Genomic DNA, 15,495 nt, shown 5'->3' with positions numbered 1-15,495 from the left:
TTATATTCCTGGTTATGTCCAAAACGGGGTGTGACCTGCAAATTTACTACCCAAATGGGGCGTGACAATATGCAAAAGGAGCGTGGTGATACGTCAATGGGTCTCCCGAAACCCTTCGTTGCAATTTAGGCAAATACGGAATAATTATTAGTCCCTTTAGGGGTGCAAAATACAATAAAAATACAGAACAACTCAAAATACTGCAAGATATACGTAACTCTAGATGACTACAATGGAATCAACCAGAAGAAAGGAATTTTTTGGACATCTCCCTGTCATGGTGCCACCTATTGCAGGTTGTAGCATCTTGTGGGACTCCTCGCATCAGCCCATTCGGCCCATTCATTTTTGGTCCATCATCACAGTAGAACAGGAAATTTAGGCCTCCAACAATTCTTAGATTGGGCATAGAGTGAGGGGTTATTGTTACCCTTTTGGATCAGGTGGACGTTTCCTTGACCAAAGGCAAAAAAAAATAAAAAAATTTACACTTGAGGATATCAGTAAGTGGGATCCCAGACAAGAGGATACGGCTTAGTGTACGGTGACCTTCTGTAAGACCAGGGCCTGTGTGGCTTGTGCCTAAAAACAAAGGAGACAAGTAATAAGCCAAAGACACAGAGGACAATTACATTTACTGTAGAAACAGGACAGGACGTAGCGAAAAGGTCCAGGACTCCTACAATCATATAACAGTAATGCTAGGAGTGCGTCTCCTATAGTATACAGGCCTCCAAGTAAATTGTCCACCCCTACATACACTCACCGGCCACTTTATTAGGTACACCTGTCCAACTGCTCGTTAACACTTAATTTCTAATCAGCCAATCACATGGCGGCAACTCAGTGCATTTAGGCATGTAGACATGGTCAAGACAATCTCCTGCAGTTCAAACCGAGCATCAGTATGGGGAAGAAAGGTGATTTGAGTGCCTTTGAACGTGGCATGGTTGTTGGTGCCAGAAGGGCTGGTCTGAGTATTTCAGAAACTGCTGATCTACTGGGATTTTCACGCACAACCATCTCTAGGGTTTACAGAGAATGGTCCGAAAAAGAAAAAACATCCAGTGAGCGGCAGTTCTGTGGGCGGAAATGCATTGTTGATGCCAGAGGTCAGAGGAGAATGGCCAGACTGGTTCGAGCTGATAGAAAGGCAACAGTGACTCAAATAGCCACCCGTTACAACCAAGGTAGCCAGAAGAGCATCTCTGAACGCCGCACAGTACGTCCAACTTTGAGGCAGATGGGCTACAGCAGCAGAAGACCACACCGGGTGCCACTCCTTTCAGCTAAGAACAGAAAACTGAGGCTACAATTTGCACAAGCTCATCGAAATTGGACAATTGAAGATTGGAAAAACGTTGCCTGGTCTGATGAGTCTCGATTTCTGCTGCGACATTCGGATGGTAGGGTCAGAATTTGGCGTCAACAACATGAAAGCATGGATCCATCCTGCCTTGTATCAACGGTTCAGGCTGGTGGTGGTGGTGTCATGGTGTGGGGAATATTTTCTTGGCACTCTTTGGGCCCCTTGGTACCAATTGAGCATCGTTGCAACGCCAAAGCCTACCTGAGTATTGTTGCTGACCATGTCCATCCCTTTATGACCACAATGTACCCAACATCTGATGGCTACTTTCAGCAGGATAATGCAATGCCATGTCATAAAGCTGGAATCATCTCAGACTGGTTTCTTGAACATGACAATGAGTTCACTGTACTCCAATGGCCTCCACAGTCACCAGATCTCAATCCAATAGAGGAGCATCTTTGGGATGTGGTGGAACGGGAGATTCACATCATGGATGTGTAGCCGATAAATCTGCGGCAACTGTGTGATGCCATCATGTCAATATGGACCAAAATCTCTGAGGAATGCTTCCAGCACCTTGTTGTATCTATGCCACGAAGAATTGAGGCAGTTCTGAAGGCAAAAGGGGGTCCAACCCGTTACTAGCATGGTGTACCTAATAAAGTGGCCGGTGAGTGTATACCATATACCCTGCGCCTCGTTGTCCTCCTACCTTACAGAATGAAGACTGGGCCCTGATCACACTAAATATCATGTTCTCTGTTCTACCTGCTTCGCTGCTTCCAGCTTATCCAGCTCAGCTTGGACTCGGCGGCCATAGTCAGGATGTACGTCTGTGAAGTTCTTTACCTGGAAACACAGATCACATGTTAGCTTCGCCGCAAGCACAATAGTCAGCCCGATTCCTTGTTGGACTCGGTGCAAATGCTCAGCTTGGGTCCCACTTCACAACTATCACCTGTGCCCCAGCCGTACATTTTAGCTACACTTACATTTCCCTTTTCTTCTCTGCTTGGCCCAAATCGCCATGAAGGCTTCTCCACAACATGTCTGTACACATAAGCTTCCCATCGTTCCCATCCTCAGTCGGTGCCCCCCATATAGTAATCATCCCCTCAGAATCCCTCCTTGACTATAAGCTGCTAACCAATTGTTACATTTGCCATACACGGGTAATTTTCTCCTTTCTGACAGTGGAAGGCTGTGTATCATAAATCTTCTAGCTCCAGACAGTGCACCAGAGGGCAGGGAGAATAAATTTTACGATGCACAGACTGGCAGCCATGAAAGGAGATCAAAGAAGTTTATCCAGCCCTAATGTGGTGAGTGTGACCTGTGGGCCCCCTGTTTTTTGGGCCTGGTTGCAGCTGCACCTACACATATAATGAAGCTTACCGCTCTCTTCTGGATTAAACCTTTGGCTCCAAACAAGCTTTCTGCAATGTTCTCACAGACCCGCTGTCGCTCATCTTCGCACAGAACCTCAATATAGAATTTTCTCGCCTGGTAGGATAGAGAGTAACAGATTTGGATGAGGACTACGAGTAGCAGCCGACGGTGAATACATAATGAAAACAACTTCACATATCGATACCCACCTCCTCACATTACTCCAGGACCCCCACATCCCCACATTTACCAGGCCCCGTCCTCCCCGCAATCCTAGGCCCATTCCCTAAATTCGGTATCACCAACCAGACGTCTAGCACTGTGGGTGATACTTACCTGAGAAAAGTTATCTTCAGTGTCCTCATGCCTGGTCATATCCCCGCAGACACAAGATGGTTTCTCTACAAACTCACGACTGTCTCGTAGACACCCAAAACTGTTTGGATAATAGTTCGGAGCGTTACCTTAGGGGAGCACGAAATAAGGAGCGTCAGGTTTCAAGATTATTCAGCATTGGAATGAATGATATACATTGACTGGCCACTTTATTAGAGACCCCCGGCCTTTCCCCTGTATATTAGTCCCGGGTCATGTGACGTCTGACGTCATTGAAGATGGACTACTTCGGAGGCCGACAGAGTAGGAACTGGGAAATAGGTGAGTAACAGAGGTTTTTTTTATGTTTTTCTCCCCCAGGGTCTCCGATTATTATACTCTGGGGTCTGAAAAGATCCCAGAGTATAATAATTGTTTGTGGGTGTCCACAGTGGGACATAATACTGTGTGCAGGGGCCACTATGGTGTATAATACTGTGTGCAGGGGCCACTATGTGGCATAATACTGTGTGCAGGGGCCACTAAGGGACATAATACTGTGTGCAGGGGCCACTATGGGGGGTAATACTGTGTGGAGGGGCCACTATGGGGGATAATACTGTGTGCAGGGGCCACTATGGGGGATAATACTGTGTGCAGGGGCCACTATGGGACATAATACTGTGTGCAGGGGCCACTATGGGACATAATACTGTGTGCAAGGGCCACTATGGGAGATAATACTGTGTGGAGGGGCCACTATGGGGGATAATACTGTGTGCAGGGGCCACTATGGGACATAATACTGTGTGGAGGGGCCACTATGGGGATAATACTGTGTGCAGGGGCCACTATGGGACATAATACTGTGTGCAGGGGACACTATGGGGTATAATACTGTGTGCAGGGGCCACTATGGGGGATAATACTGTGTGCAGGGGCCTCTATGGGACATAATACTGTGTGCAGGGGCCACTATGGGACATAATACTGTGTGGAGGGGCCACTATGGGACATAATACTGTTTGGAGGGGCCACTATGGGGGATAATACTGTGTGCAGGGGCCACTATGGGGGATAATACTGTGTGCAGGGGCCACTATGGGGGATAATACTGTGTGCAGGGGCCACTATGGGGGATAATACTGTGTGCAGGGGCCACTATGGGGGATAATAGAGCGCGCAGGAATGCGTAGGAGGGAGTCGGTCGAGGTCTTCGGTGTCGGTCGGGGTGGGGCCCATGTCAAAAGTTCACCACGGGGCCCCGCCATTCCTAGTTACGCCACTGGATGAACCCTTCCTGTTTGGTGTCACCAGTTTGGTGGAAGTGGAGCAGTGGTAGGGGGAGGTTTACACATCGTCTGATACCTGAAGATGCTACCTTACACCATAAAGTCCAATGCACTACTGGATTGGGGGGGGGGGAGGTGTCTGTAATAAGTGAAGAGTCAAGCTCTGTACCTTGGTTGTCACCCATCGCCATGAACCCATCTCTCTGTAAATTGGCAGCTTTGGACCCTTGGGGACTGTTTACTGGAATTTGTAGATAATTTACTCCAAGCCGGTAACGCTGGGCATCGGGATAGGAAAACATGCGAGCCTTCAATGGATAAAATATGATTGGTTAGGTCCATATTCATCGGTTGTGATCAAGCCATTGACTAAACTTTAAGGATGGGTCAAGTGTCCATGGGACGCCATATGCAATAAGTTGGAACTGGTGTGTACACCCCTAACATATAATAGTATAGGAACAGGGATCTTACATGAAGAACCTTATCAGGACTGGGCTCCATTCCTGGCACCAGGTTATGGGGTGAGAAGGCGATCTGCTCCACTTCAGCAAAGTAATTGACTGGATTCCTGTTTAATGTAAATTTCCCCACTGGTATTAAAGGGAACTCTTCGTGAAACCAAACCTGAAATTGACAACGTGAAGTCACCAAGTTGTGTACAAAATTTGTTGCAGTATAGTTACAAAGGATGGAAAATTGCAATTGCTAAAAGTGGCCATGGACGTTCAAGATGAACCAGAAAATGGGAGGTTTAATAACCAGCCGATCACGATCGCGAAATTTGCTCGATCGCCGATCGGGATCCGATCTTTCCCGATCACTCAACCCTAGTCAATGCTTCTCTATGGAAAAAGTCACTTTTAGGGTTGAGCTGATTTTGAGATTTCAAAATCCCATTTCCAATCTTTTCCAATCCCAATCGCTCAACCCTATTTAGCAGACATTAGATTGTTGGATCCTGTTAGCAGAAGTCTTATATCTATGGTGGAACTCAATGAAGACCATCATGGTCCATGCATTGTACCCAAGGTGGAATACTCTTCTTCTTACCTTTGTGATATCAAAGGGATTAAATGGCATCTTCTTGATTTGGTCTAAGGTCATGACCTGGATGTACAATGTCCAGGATGGGTAGTCGCCCCTCTTTATTGCTTCTTCGAGATCTTTTATTGCGTAGTCGGGATTTGTTCCGGCCAAAGTCTTGGCGGCCTCTTTGGTCAGGTTTTTTATCCCTTGGTTAGACTGGAGGGAACAGAAGAAGAATTTAGGAAGAATAGGACCAAAAGGAAGAGCGATCCGCAGATTTGTGGGCATAGATTCACTTTTCCACAGAAGCTTAAAGAGGTTAACCACATTGGGAAGGATCTATCAAAGGCTGTTGAGACCTCTAGTGACCAGGGAGGAGCGGACATAAATTGTTTAATTCCCCTGCAGTGCCTCCAGAGGAGACATAAGGCATTGCATGCAATCAATTGACTCCCTGGGTAATGCCTGGCAGTGTTGAGTCCTCCAATTCAGGCCAGACTAAAGAAGGTCAGGCCTTCCCGACACGTATAGTAAATGGACACAGCCAACGCGGCGTGGAATGATAGGATGCTACGAACCTCAGATACGTACCAAGTAGTGGAATTTAGCATACACCACATCCCCCTGGGCATTCAGCAGTTTAAAGGCATGGTTCGAAAATCCATGCATGTGCCGATATCCATCAGGAATTCCTCTGTCCGCAAATAAGTGGGTGACCTGCATATAGACAAAATACGATCCATATTACCCACATTATAACAGCCCTAGTGCCCATATAATAGAGGCCATTGTGCTCACATAATGTCAATCATGGTGCCAATGTAATATCAGCCATAATACCGACATCATACCAGCCATAGTGCCCATATAATAGCAGCCATTGTTCATACTCACCCCTATAGTGCACAACATATCCCAGCCACATGATAACAACTACAATGCCCATCGATCTAATATTGATTATCTATCCTAAGGTTAGTGGGACACCCCATTCTACAAACTGAACGATCATTATATAATATTGGATACCTCATGAAGGGTTTCAGGACACAGACTCAGAAAATCCCATAGCATATTTGGGTCTTTACGGTGTGTCTGTGGGTTTCGTCTCTGAGCATGAGTAAGTGATGGGAACTGCAAAGAGAAAAGGTTGTGAAGATGTAAAATAGAGAAGAATCCTGTATGAGAAGTGACATCACATGGACGGCCAGTGATAAGCTCTGCTTACTTCAGATATGGCCTACACCAATTTATGGCCATGTTCATGGTTTATGATGCCCCTTTTACCGGAAAATACAAACTACTGCTCTTCAAATCTGTGGCCTCCAGTCATATGGGCCATCACTAGTTCTCTAATATTGGAGAACCAACAATATGAATGGACAGATCAAAAGTGATCTAAAACTAGACGAGAACTTTCTGGAACATCTCAAAGTTTTTCCCATAGACAAGAGTTAACCTTGATGTAAACGTCAGACCAATGGTGATCAACCTGACATATTGTGGGAACCTCAAGTCGACCCTTACCTCCATTACAGAATGGTACTCAGACCACGGCCAAGTCAAAGAACATCTGTGTATGCAAACGTAATCTAAAACTAGACTGGAGAAGTCTGGAACATCTCAAAGTTCTTAAGCTTTTCCCATAGACCATAGCTAGCCATGATGTAAACGTCAGACCAATGGTGGTCAACCTGACATACTATGGGGATGTCAAGTGGACTCTTACCTCCATCACAGAATTCCACTCATACCACGGCCAAGTCAAAGAACATCTGTGTATGCAAACGTGATCTAAAACTAGACTAGAGCAGTCTGAAACATATCAAAGTTCTTAGGCTTTTTCCATAGATCATAGTTAGAAATGACGTAGTCGTTAGACTAATGGCGGTCAACCTGCAGACCTCTAGTGGACCCTTGCCTCCATCACCATTGGGAACTCATACCATGGCCATGCCATGACCAAGTCAAAGAACATCTGTGTACGCAAAGGAGTCCACACATACAAAAAAAATCCATATCTATAGGTACATACAAATACACTCAACACAACTTTGGACATGGCGTGGATATCCCAGTGCCTCCATAACAGAGTTGGTTTTCTGTTGGTTGGACATAGCGCTCAGCATATACGAGTACACTTTCTTCCTTATTACCTTGTATAAGTCAACTATACCATATGATTCTGACTTCCCCTGGGGCCTACATACATGGGGTTGTATTAGGCTCCTGGGCCACCAGTTGGGCTTCGATAGCCCAACGTATAACAGTGTAAGGTGTGGTGGAAGGGAATAGTCAGGTTATAACAATTCACTAAGATCTGTCAATCATCAAATGGGATGAGGAAACATATTCAGGATGAGGGTATATACTAACCATTATGGGGTCTCTTATGAAGAAGATCGGGGTGTTGTTCCCAACAATATCCCAGTTTCCTTGTTCCGTATAGAATTTAACAGCAAAGCCACGAGGGTCTCTCACCAGATCAGACGTCCCCGATTCTCCAGCTGCAGACGTAATCGTGTAGAATAGGTTAAAAATAGGTAAAAAATGCATGAAAAAAGGTGCAAAAACTGTCTTATGTACAAATTATTGAAACCTCCGAAGGAAGAGTTTGCGTTTCTAATTCCGAGATACATGTGGGCTGTCATGTGGATGTTTATTAATCCAAGAAGACACCGTACAGTGCCCTGATATACTTGTATGCAAGTAGGTGATCGGGTGACCAGAGACCACTGACATAACTCCAAAGATGGCTGACAACAGTGACAATGTTCTGGAAGAACAGCTCTGGAGAACAAACTGCTGCTCTAATAGGGCTTACAGCTTACTTGTAGTAGAGAAGCGGACAGCTACTGGCGTCTTCTTCCCAATATACTCGAATACTTTGGCTTTGCAATACTTGGTGATATCATGGGTGACTTCAAAAGTACCAAACGCACCTAGAACATGAATGAAGACAGAATTATTAAAGGGGTTCTAAAACTACTGATGAACTATTGGGAATCTGACACCAGACACCACCACCGATCAGCTATTCATAGCAGACGATGCACAGAGAATGGAACAGGAAGCCAACACCTCCGTTCTTTGTATAGAGGTAGAACTGAGTCACTGCAGCTTAGCTCCCATTCAAGTGTATGGGAGATGATCTGCAGTACCTGTCCTGGCCACTACACAGAGAACGGAGCTATCCGCTTTCTGCTCCATTTTCTGTGTACATTCTTACCAGATCCGCGAGCATGCGCCACCCTCTCTGGAATTCGTTCCCTGACAAAGTGAGCCATTTCTTCGATGAACACACCATCCTGCAGCAGCATTGGCCCCCGAGGGCCCACTGTCAGAGAACGGTTTTTATTTCCAATGGGAATCCCATTTGCTGATGTCAAAAGCTCAAACTATGGAGAGAGAATGGGAGTTGTTATAGGGAAAATGATCCATAATGGTGACAATGGTGTAGGAAGTAATATAGGGGGTAATATAACCTGACTTGACGGGAAATTGTGGGCATGCTACAGAGACAATTTTGGAAGTTGGGTCATAAATGCTGATGTTGTGAGCATTGGGGGTCAAAGTCCCTTCACTGGCACAAAGGAGATTGCTGAATACTGTACCGCCAGTCAGAGATTTGCTTTACAGCAGCCACATTGACTATAGGAAATTGTACTCTGGAGAAGTCTGTTCTATAAGAGAGTGTTGTGGGCATGCTCTGTGCAGAGGTCACTGTGCAGGAGTAAGAGGAGAGCTGTGACTATCACCTAGCGTGAATGGCGGATCCTGTGTTATCCAGTGGTGAACCTAGCCTCTCTGCTGCCTGAGGCGGATGATCAAAAGAGGACCTCCCCCTTCCCGGACTGAATCCCGAGGGGAGGAGAAATTGACGTCTTTTGATCGTCCACCTCAGGCAGCGGGAAGGGGGGGGGGTGCTAGCGGTAACAGTACAGTGAATACAGTGCAGTAATATTTTGTTACTTACAGGAGGCGTCTTCCCACATTTCCTGTCTCTTCCCTTTGGACTGCCATGGCCACTTGTTCCAGCTGTGACTTGACTCTGTAAAGTTTACAACACAAACATCTTTGACTCCTTACTTCTACACGTACCCGATCCCCATATATATATATATATATATATATATATATATATATATATATATATATACCTTTCTATTCATGATGTCCCCTAATGAACACTTTTATAAATGTCCCTTGCATGTGGAATTATGTCCCACAGTAGCCCCTGCAGCCTCTATTATGCCCCATAGTGGCTCCTGCAACCTCTTTTATGCCCACAGCAGCCCCTGCAGCCTCTATTATGTCCCATAGTGGCTCCTGCAGCCTCTATTATGTCCCACAGTAGCCCCTGCAGCCTCTATTATGTCCCATAGTGGCTCCTGCAACCTATTTTATGCCCCATAGGGGCCACTGCAGCCTCTATTATGTCCCACAGTGGCCCCTGCAGTCTCTATTATGCCCCATAGTGGCTCCTGCAACCTCTTTTATTCCCACAGCAGCCCCTGCAGACTCTATTATGTCCAACAGTAGCCCCTGCAGCCTCTATTATGCCCCATAGTGGCTCCTGCAACCTCTTTTATTCCCACAGCAGCCCCTGCAGACTCTATTATGTCCCACAGTGGCCCCTGCAGCCTCTATTATGCCCCATAGTGGCTCCTGCAACCTCTTTTATGCCCCATAGGGGCCCCTGCAGACTCTGTAATGCCCCACAGTGGCTCCTGCAACCTCTTTTATGCCCCACAGCAGCCCCTGCAGCCTCTATTATGCCCAATAGACTGTGGGCCATAATAGAGGTTGCAGGGGCCACTGTGGTAAAGTTTGCAACACAGACATCTTTGACTCTTCACTTCACCGCGCACCCGATGCCCCCTAATGAAGGCTTTTATGAATGTCCCTTGCACGCAGAATTATGAAGCTTATTTTTGAAGCTTAGCGTCCAGAGAGAAAAGAAGGTTTTGGGATTTTTTTTTTCTAATTAATGGAAATTTTTTTAAAAAAACTTATTTTTGTGATATAAATAGAAGGTAGTTTCCTGACACTCCAGGCAAAACTGAAACATGAGGGTGCAGAGCCTGATACCCATGAGATGATCTATATAAAACCTTGGCATTCCTGGCAAAGAACCTCATGTACAAATAAATATTTCTTGGCTGTGTCACCACTCCTCACCTGCTAGGCATTTCTAGGAATTTGCAGGCGAGGCCATCGATGGCGGTAAAGATTACAAAATGGAGTAAATCATTCAAATTAATGATCGGGCGGGGTGACTACTCCCTTTTAATTAGTCCAAACTTTCGACAAAATTAATTTTTTTCACAGAATTTTACAAGAAAATGCTTGAAAAAATTGTCATTCTGTAGTCTTCCGTAATCAAGATATTTCGAAAGAATGGTGACATATGACCTGGTAATGGACCTTCTTTGACCAGTCAAGAATTGGCAGGCACGGACAAATTTTTTCTTGTGTGTCTGTGGGTCTTAGTTGCTGTTAGAGGTGAGCCGATCTTGAAATTTCAGGATCGATTTTAAAATCCGATTTCCAACCATTTTCCAGCTGATCCTGATCGTGAAATTTGCTCGATCGCCAATCAGGACCTGATCTTTCTCGATCCTGATGACTCAACCCTAATTGTATATTATATCACTTGGGGATCTATCTTAAGGTCATTGATGGAAATGTCCTGGGTAGGGTTTAGCCGATCTTGAGATTTCAGGATCGATTTTAAAATCCGATTTTCAATCATTTTCCAGCTGATCCCGATCGTGAAATTTGCTCGATCGCCAATCGGGATCCAATCTTTCTCGATCCCGATCGCTCAATCCTAATTGTATATTATATCACTTGATTGATCTATCTTAAGGTCATCGATGGAAATGTCCTGGGTGAGGTTGAGCCGATCTTGAGATTTCAGGATCAATTTCAAAATCTGATTTTTGATGTTTTACCAGCCGATCCCGATCGTGAAATTTGCTGAATTGCTAGTCGGGATCCGATCTTTCCCGATCCCAATTGCTCAACCCTAATTGTATATTATATCACTTGGGGATCTATCTTAAGGTCATTGATGCAAATGTCCTTGGTTGGGTTGAGCCGATCTTGAGATTTCAGGATCAATTTCAAAATCCGATTTTTGATCATTTTCCAGCTGATCCCAATCGTGAAATTTGCTCGATCGCCAATCGGAATCCGATCTTTCCTGATCGCTCAACCCTAGTTGCTGTTCTCACATTGGTTGTTTTTTGACGGCTACATTAGTATCTATTTATTTTTAATGGGCCTATTCACATGACCCAATTTTTTGAAGATCTTTTTTAATGGGCCATCAACAAATAGGACATGTCCTATTTTGGGCCACTTTCAGGGATCTCTCTATAGACTCAAGTCTAAAAGAGATAAGTGAAAAAAAAGGTTGCCCCATAGATGCAAAATGTCTCTTTTTCACGTCCAAATAGAGCCTTAAAGGGTTTGGCACAATGGAATGCACACCAGCACTCCATTAGAACATCGCATTCGGGTGAACTTTAGGGTCCCCGTTCTTCTAATTCCTGGGGGGGGTACCAGAGGGCATCATCACCATTGCAATGCCCTTGTTGCTCCAAAAAGTACATTTTGACAAAAATGACCATATCAGCGGCAGACTGAGGTTCCATAGGCCCACCAGAAGTGATTCTGAGGAACCACCTTCCAACAACAAGAGCTTGGCCGATATCATGAGGCCATGTTAGAAGCCCCTACTATCTATTCAGTCATCTGAGGGGGTTCCGATGCTCCGTTCCAATAATTATAGAGCAGGTCCTATCCTGAAATCGGATCAGAGCCCCCATAGAAATGAGTATAGCACAAGATGTCATCAATATAGCACTGGGATGTCATCTGAGTGACCCGACTGGCACCTACATGGCCTGCACACTCAGTCATGTGCATCAGGACTTAGGGCTTATTCACATGATAGTGAATATTTTTTGAATGCCCATCACATACACACCAATGTCTATGGGTCAGTTCACATGGTTATGCTTATGCCTGTCGAAATGGACAAAGATGGAGCCATAGAAATTCACGGTTTTCAAAAACATCCGTCATGTGTGAATAAGGCCTAAATCCTGTCATATCTAATAAAGTGCACATCTGGAGATTTCTGGCATCTAATGAGGTTAATTGGAGCAGGTCAGCTATAAGGCATGTCATAGCAGAGAATGTAGGATACATGTATACAATATTACAGTAATTACTCAAGCCAAGAAAATGTTTATAAAGCCTGATACAATGTAGACATTATAAAGTCGGCCATGATGATGAATGATCTAATTATACAGGCGACGCTATAGGGCAGGCTATAGATACACAAGAGACTATTTACTGCCCAGCCAAGGTGGAATCTCTAGGGCAATGCTATGATATCTCCTACGCCACCTACATGAATAAGATTAATAGGGACAAGTATTGGGTCACATTACAATCCGTATGATGGCTGCCAGACACCGGGATGAATCGGCCATGCCAAACATACCAATCCAGCCAACAGGAGATGGATAGGTGACTAAGCATGTGGCTGGATTGGTCTTGTGGAGAAAGGAGTTCCAAACTGTGTCCATAACTTTCATCGGCTTCAGGAGAGAGGGCCAAAAGAGTCACCTCTCCTATATAAGGCTGCTAAAGGGGGTCAGGTGAGATCTGGTAGTATCAGATTCCTTGGGCCCATCCTTCACCAATCCGTAAAAAGTAGACCATGGTACTTTTCACATATGAGTGTCTTCTGCTTGACCATTATTGTGTTATGGTACTCTGGTGGGTCAGTCCGATGCTTGGTCTGGGTTATGTCATCCCAAGAGTGGAATGGAAGTCCTCAACCAACCTCAGTCCAGATCTATTTATATGGCTGACTCTAGGCTAGGCCTACAGAAGAAGTATTGGTGGGTCACATATGTACAAATCAATATGACCATCATAGGACCTTCTGGTGGGCCAGTCCAACGCTGGGTCTGGGTCATCTCAAGAGTAGAATGGAAGCCCTCCAAATGCCTCAGTCCAGCCCTGTATATAAAGCTGACTTTAGGAGGAGCATTGGAGGGTCACATATAGGGTGCAACTATTGGTGATCATCATGCCATCAATAAAGTTGAAAAAAAATTGAATCACCGATGAAGCTGAAGCGTGGAGACCACAAGTGGTCTATTTCTGGGTTGTAATCTGCTTACAGACCGTGGGATTTAATTGATTGGATAGGCCATCAATATATGATTGGTGTTGTCCAAATCTTGGCACCCTCGCCGATCAGCTACTTGAAGAGGCTTTGGTGCTTTGCCGAGTGTCTCCACTCTTTATCTGCTTCGTTCCTTTCACTTGAAGATGTCTCGGTTCTTTCAAACACTTTATGGGGGTACCGAGAGTCCGATCCCAACAATGTCATGGTCAGTCCTAATAATAAGAAATCAATATTCTGATTTTTAGAACTCGCCGGCGACCTCTGCCATATCATAGGGGCTGAGTTGTCTCCTATGCGTCGGTTGTTGTTGGACACCCGCCAACAGTGTCCAGGATATAAATTTGGTATTGCTGTAATTGTACTGACCCAAAAAAATGGCTTCGTTTTTACCACACATTGAATGCCGTGAAAACAAAACCCCAAAACAACGATGGAATTTTTTTTCCATCCCACCCCACAAATAGTAATGCCTTTGAAAAATAAAACTTGACCTGCCAAAAACAAGCCCTATATGGGAATTTTGATTGAAAAATAGAAAAAGTTATGCCTATCGGTACAAAATGAAAACCAAAAATTGTCCCGATTTGGTTTTCCATATGATTGTATTACGGTACAATCTTCTATTGCCAAGAACAGAGATAAGAACACGCACCGCACTCTCTGGGAGACAAAGACCACCGACCTAGAAGACCACTTAGCCTGAACTGAGGTTTAGCAACTAATCGAGGAGACTTGCCATTGGTTATACACAGAGATCCCTATAAGGACCACGTCTTGAGAAGACCACCACCGATTAAATCCAACATGGATGAATTCCCTTACATGTGATGTATTAACCATGTTCTTGGAGAAGACCACCCCTCTAAAAGACCATTTTTCATGGTCACCTCACTGTATATATGGAAAGCAACTGATACAACATAAAACAAAGTTCTACTCGAAGGACGTCCATCTCAAATAAGATAGGCTTAGAGACTATGTTACCAAAGATCTGGTCTAGATCCAAAGTGGTCAACTCAAAGGGGGTCTTTTGGGCAAGGTTTTGCTAAACCTACTGTACATAAAATGCTCCTTTAAGAGAGAATATTAAAGGAATGTCATTACCTGAGCGCTTTGGGCTTCCTGCCCGGTCTTCTGATACTGAGCACTGTGCAGGCATTTGCTCGCCATGTTGACAAGTGAGTTCTCAGCACCTATTAGGTATGAGGTATATATATATAGTACAGGTGACACCCGCACCGCCCTTCAGTCAGGTATGCAAAACACGGGAGCTAATAAACACCCTTATTATATGGCATAATATTATAGTAGGCGGAGGCCTGTACTAGTGATAGACAGAAGGCTGCATCAACCCGGCCTCCCAAACCTACATGACAAGAGTATACGGTCACATATACAACTCGTAAGGTGCATACAGCTCTATTCACATACATGAAGTGCTATGCAACGTAATGATAAGACTCAATGTCACCAATGAGGTTTGCCCTACAAAACTCCATGTGGATACGGCTAAAGTCTGCATCAGGATTTACACCTACCACCTCGAAGTTTTAAAGGGAGTCTGTTCTTCAGGACCCAGCCCTGCAGATAGATAGGTTACTGTCACCAGAACCAGCATATCACCCCAGTCCTGCAGATAGATAGGTTACTGTCACCAGAACCAGCATATCATCCCAGCCCTGCAGATAGATAGGTTACTGTCACCAGACCAGCATATCACCCCAGCCCTGCAGATAGATAGGTTAGTGTCACCAGACTCAGCATATCACCCCAGTCCTGCAGATAGATAGGTTACTGTCACCAGAACCAGCATATCACCCCAGCCCTACAGATAGATATGTTAGTGTCACCAGACCCAGCATATCACCCCAGCCCTGCAGATAGATAGGTTACTGTCACCAGACCAGCATATCACCCCAGCCCTGCAGATAGATAGGTTA

At 45.0% G+C, this 15,495-nt stretch overlaps 1 protein-coding gene across 1 annotated transcript; it reads right to left on the bottom strand.

Annotated features, from left to right (window-relative positions):
• Positions 1-521: 521 nt before the first annotated feature.
• Positions 522-14,725, bottom strand: LOC142214689 (catalase-like). Its single transcript, XM_075283640.1, has 13 exons — positions 14,660-14,725; positions 8,567-8,735; positions 8,169-8,279; positions 7,714-7,844; positions 6,367-6,471; positions 5,929-6,054; positions 5,362-5,553; positions 4,783-4,935; positions 4,478-4,616; positions 3,038-3,165; positions 2,708-2,815; positions 2,081-2,161; positions 522-582 (listed from the first exon to the last, which is right to left on the bottom strand). Exons 1-13 carry the CDS (start codon positions 14,723-14,725, stop codon positions 535-537), a joined length of 1,557 nt encoding a protein of 518 aa, XP_075139741.1. The 3' UTR covers positions 522-534.
• Positions 14,726-15,495: the final 770 nt, after the last annotated feature.

This window comes from Leptodactylus fuscus, chromosome 7, assembly GCF_031893055.1.
Source record: "Leptodactylus fuscus isolate aLepFus1 chromosome 7, aLepFus1.hap2, whole genome shotgun sequence".
Lineage (NCBI taxonomy): Eukaryota > Metazoa > Chordata > Amphibia > Anura > Leptodactylidae > Leptodactylus > Leptodactylus fuscus.
Note: the sequence above shows the minus strand (reverse complement) of the source record. Positions and strands in the feature narration are given on the sequence as shown.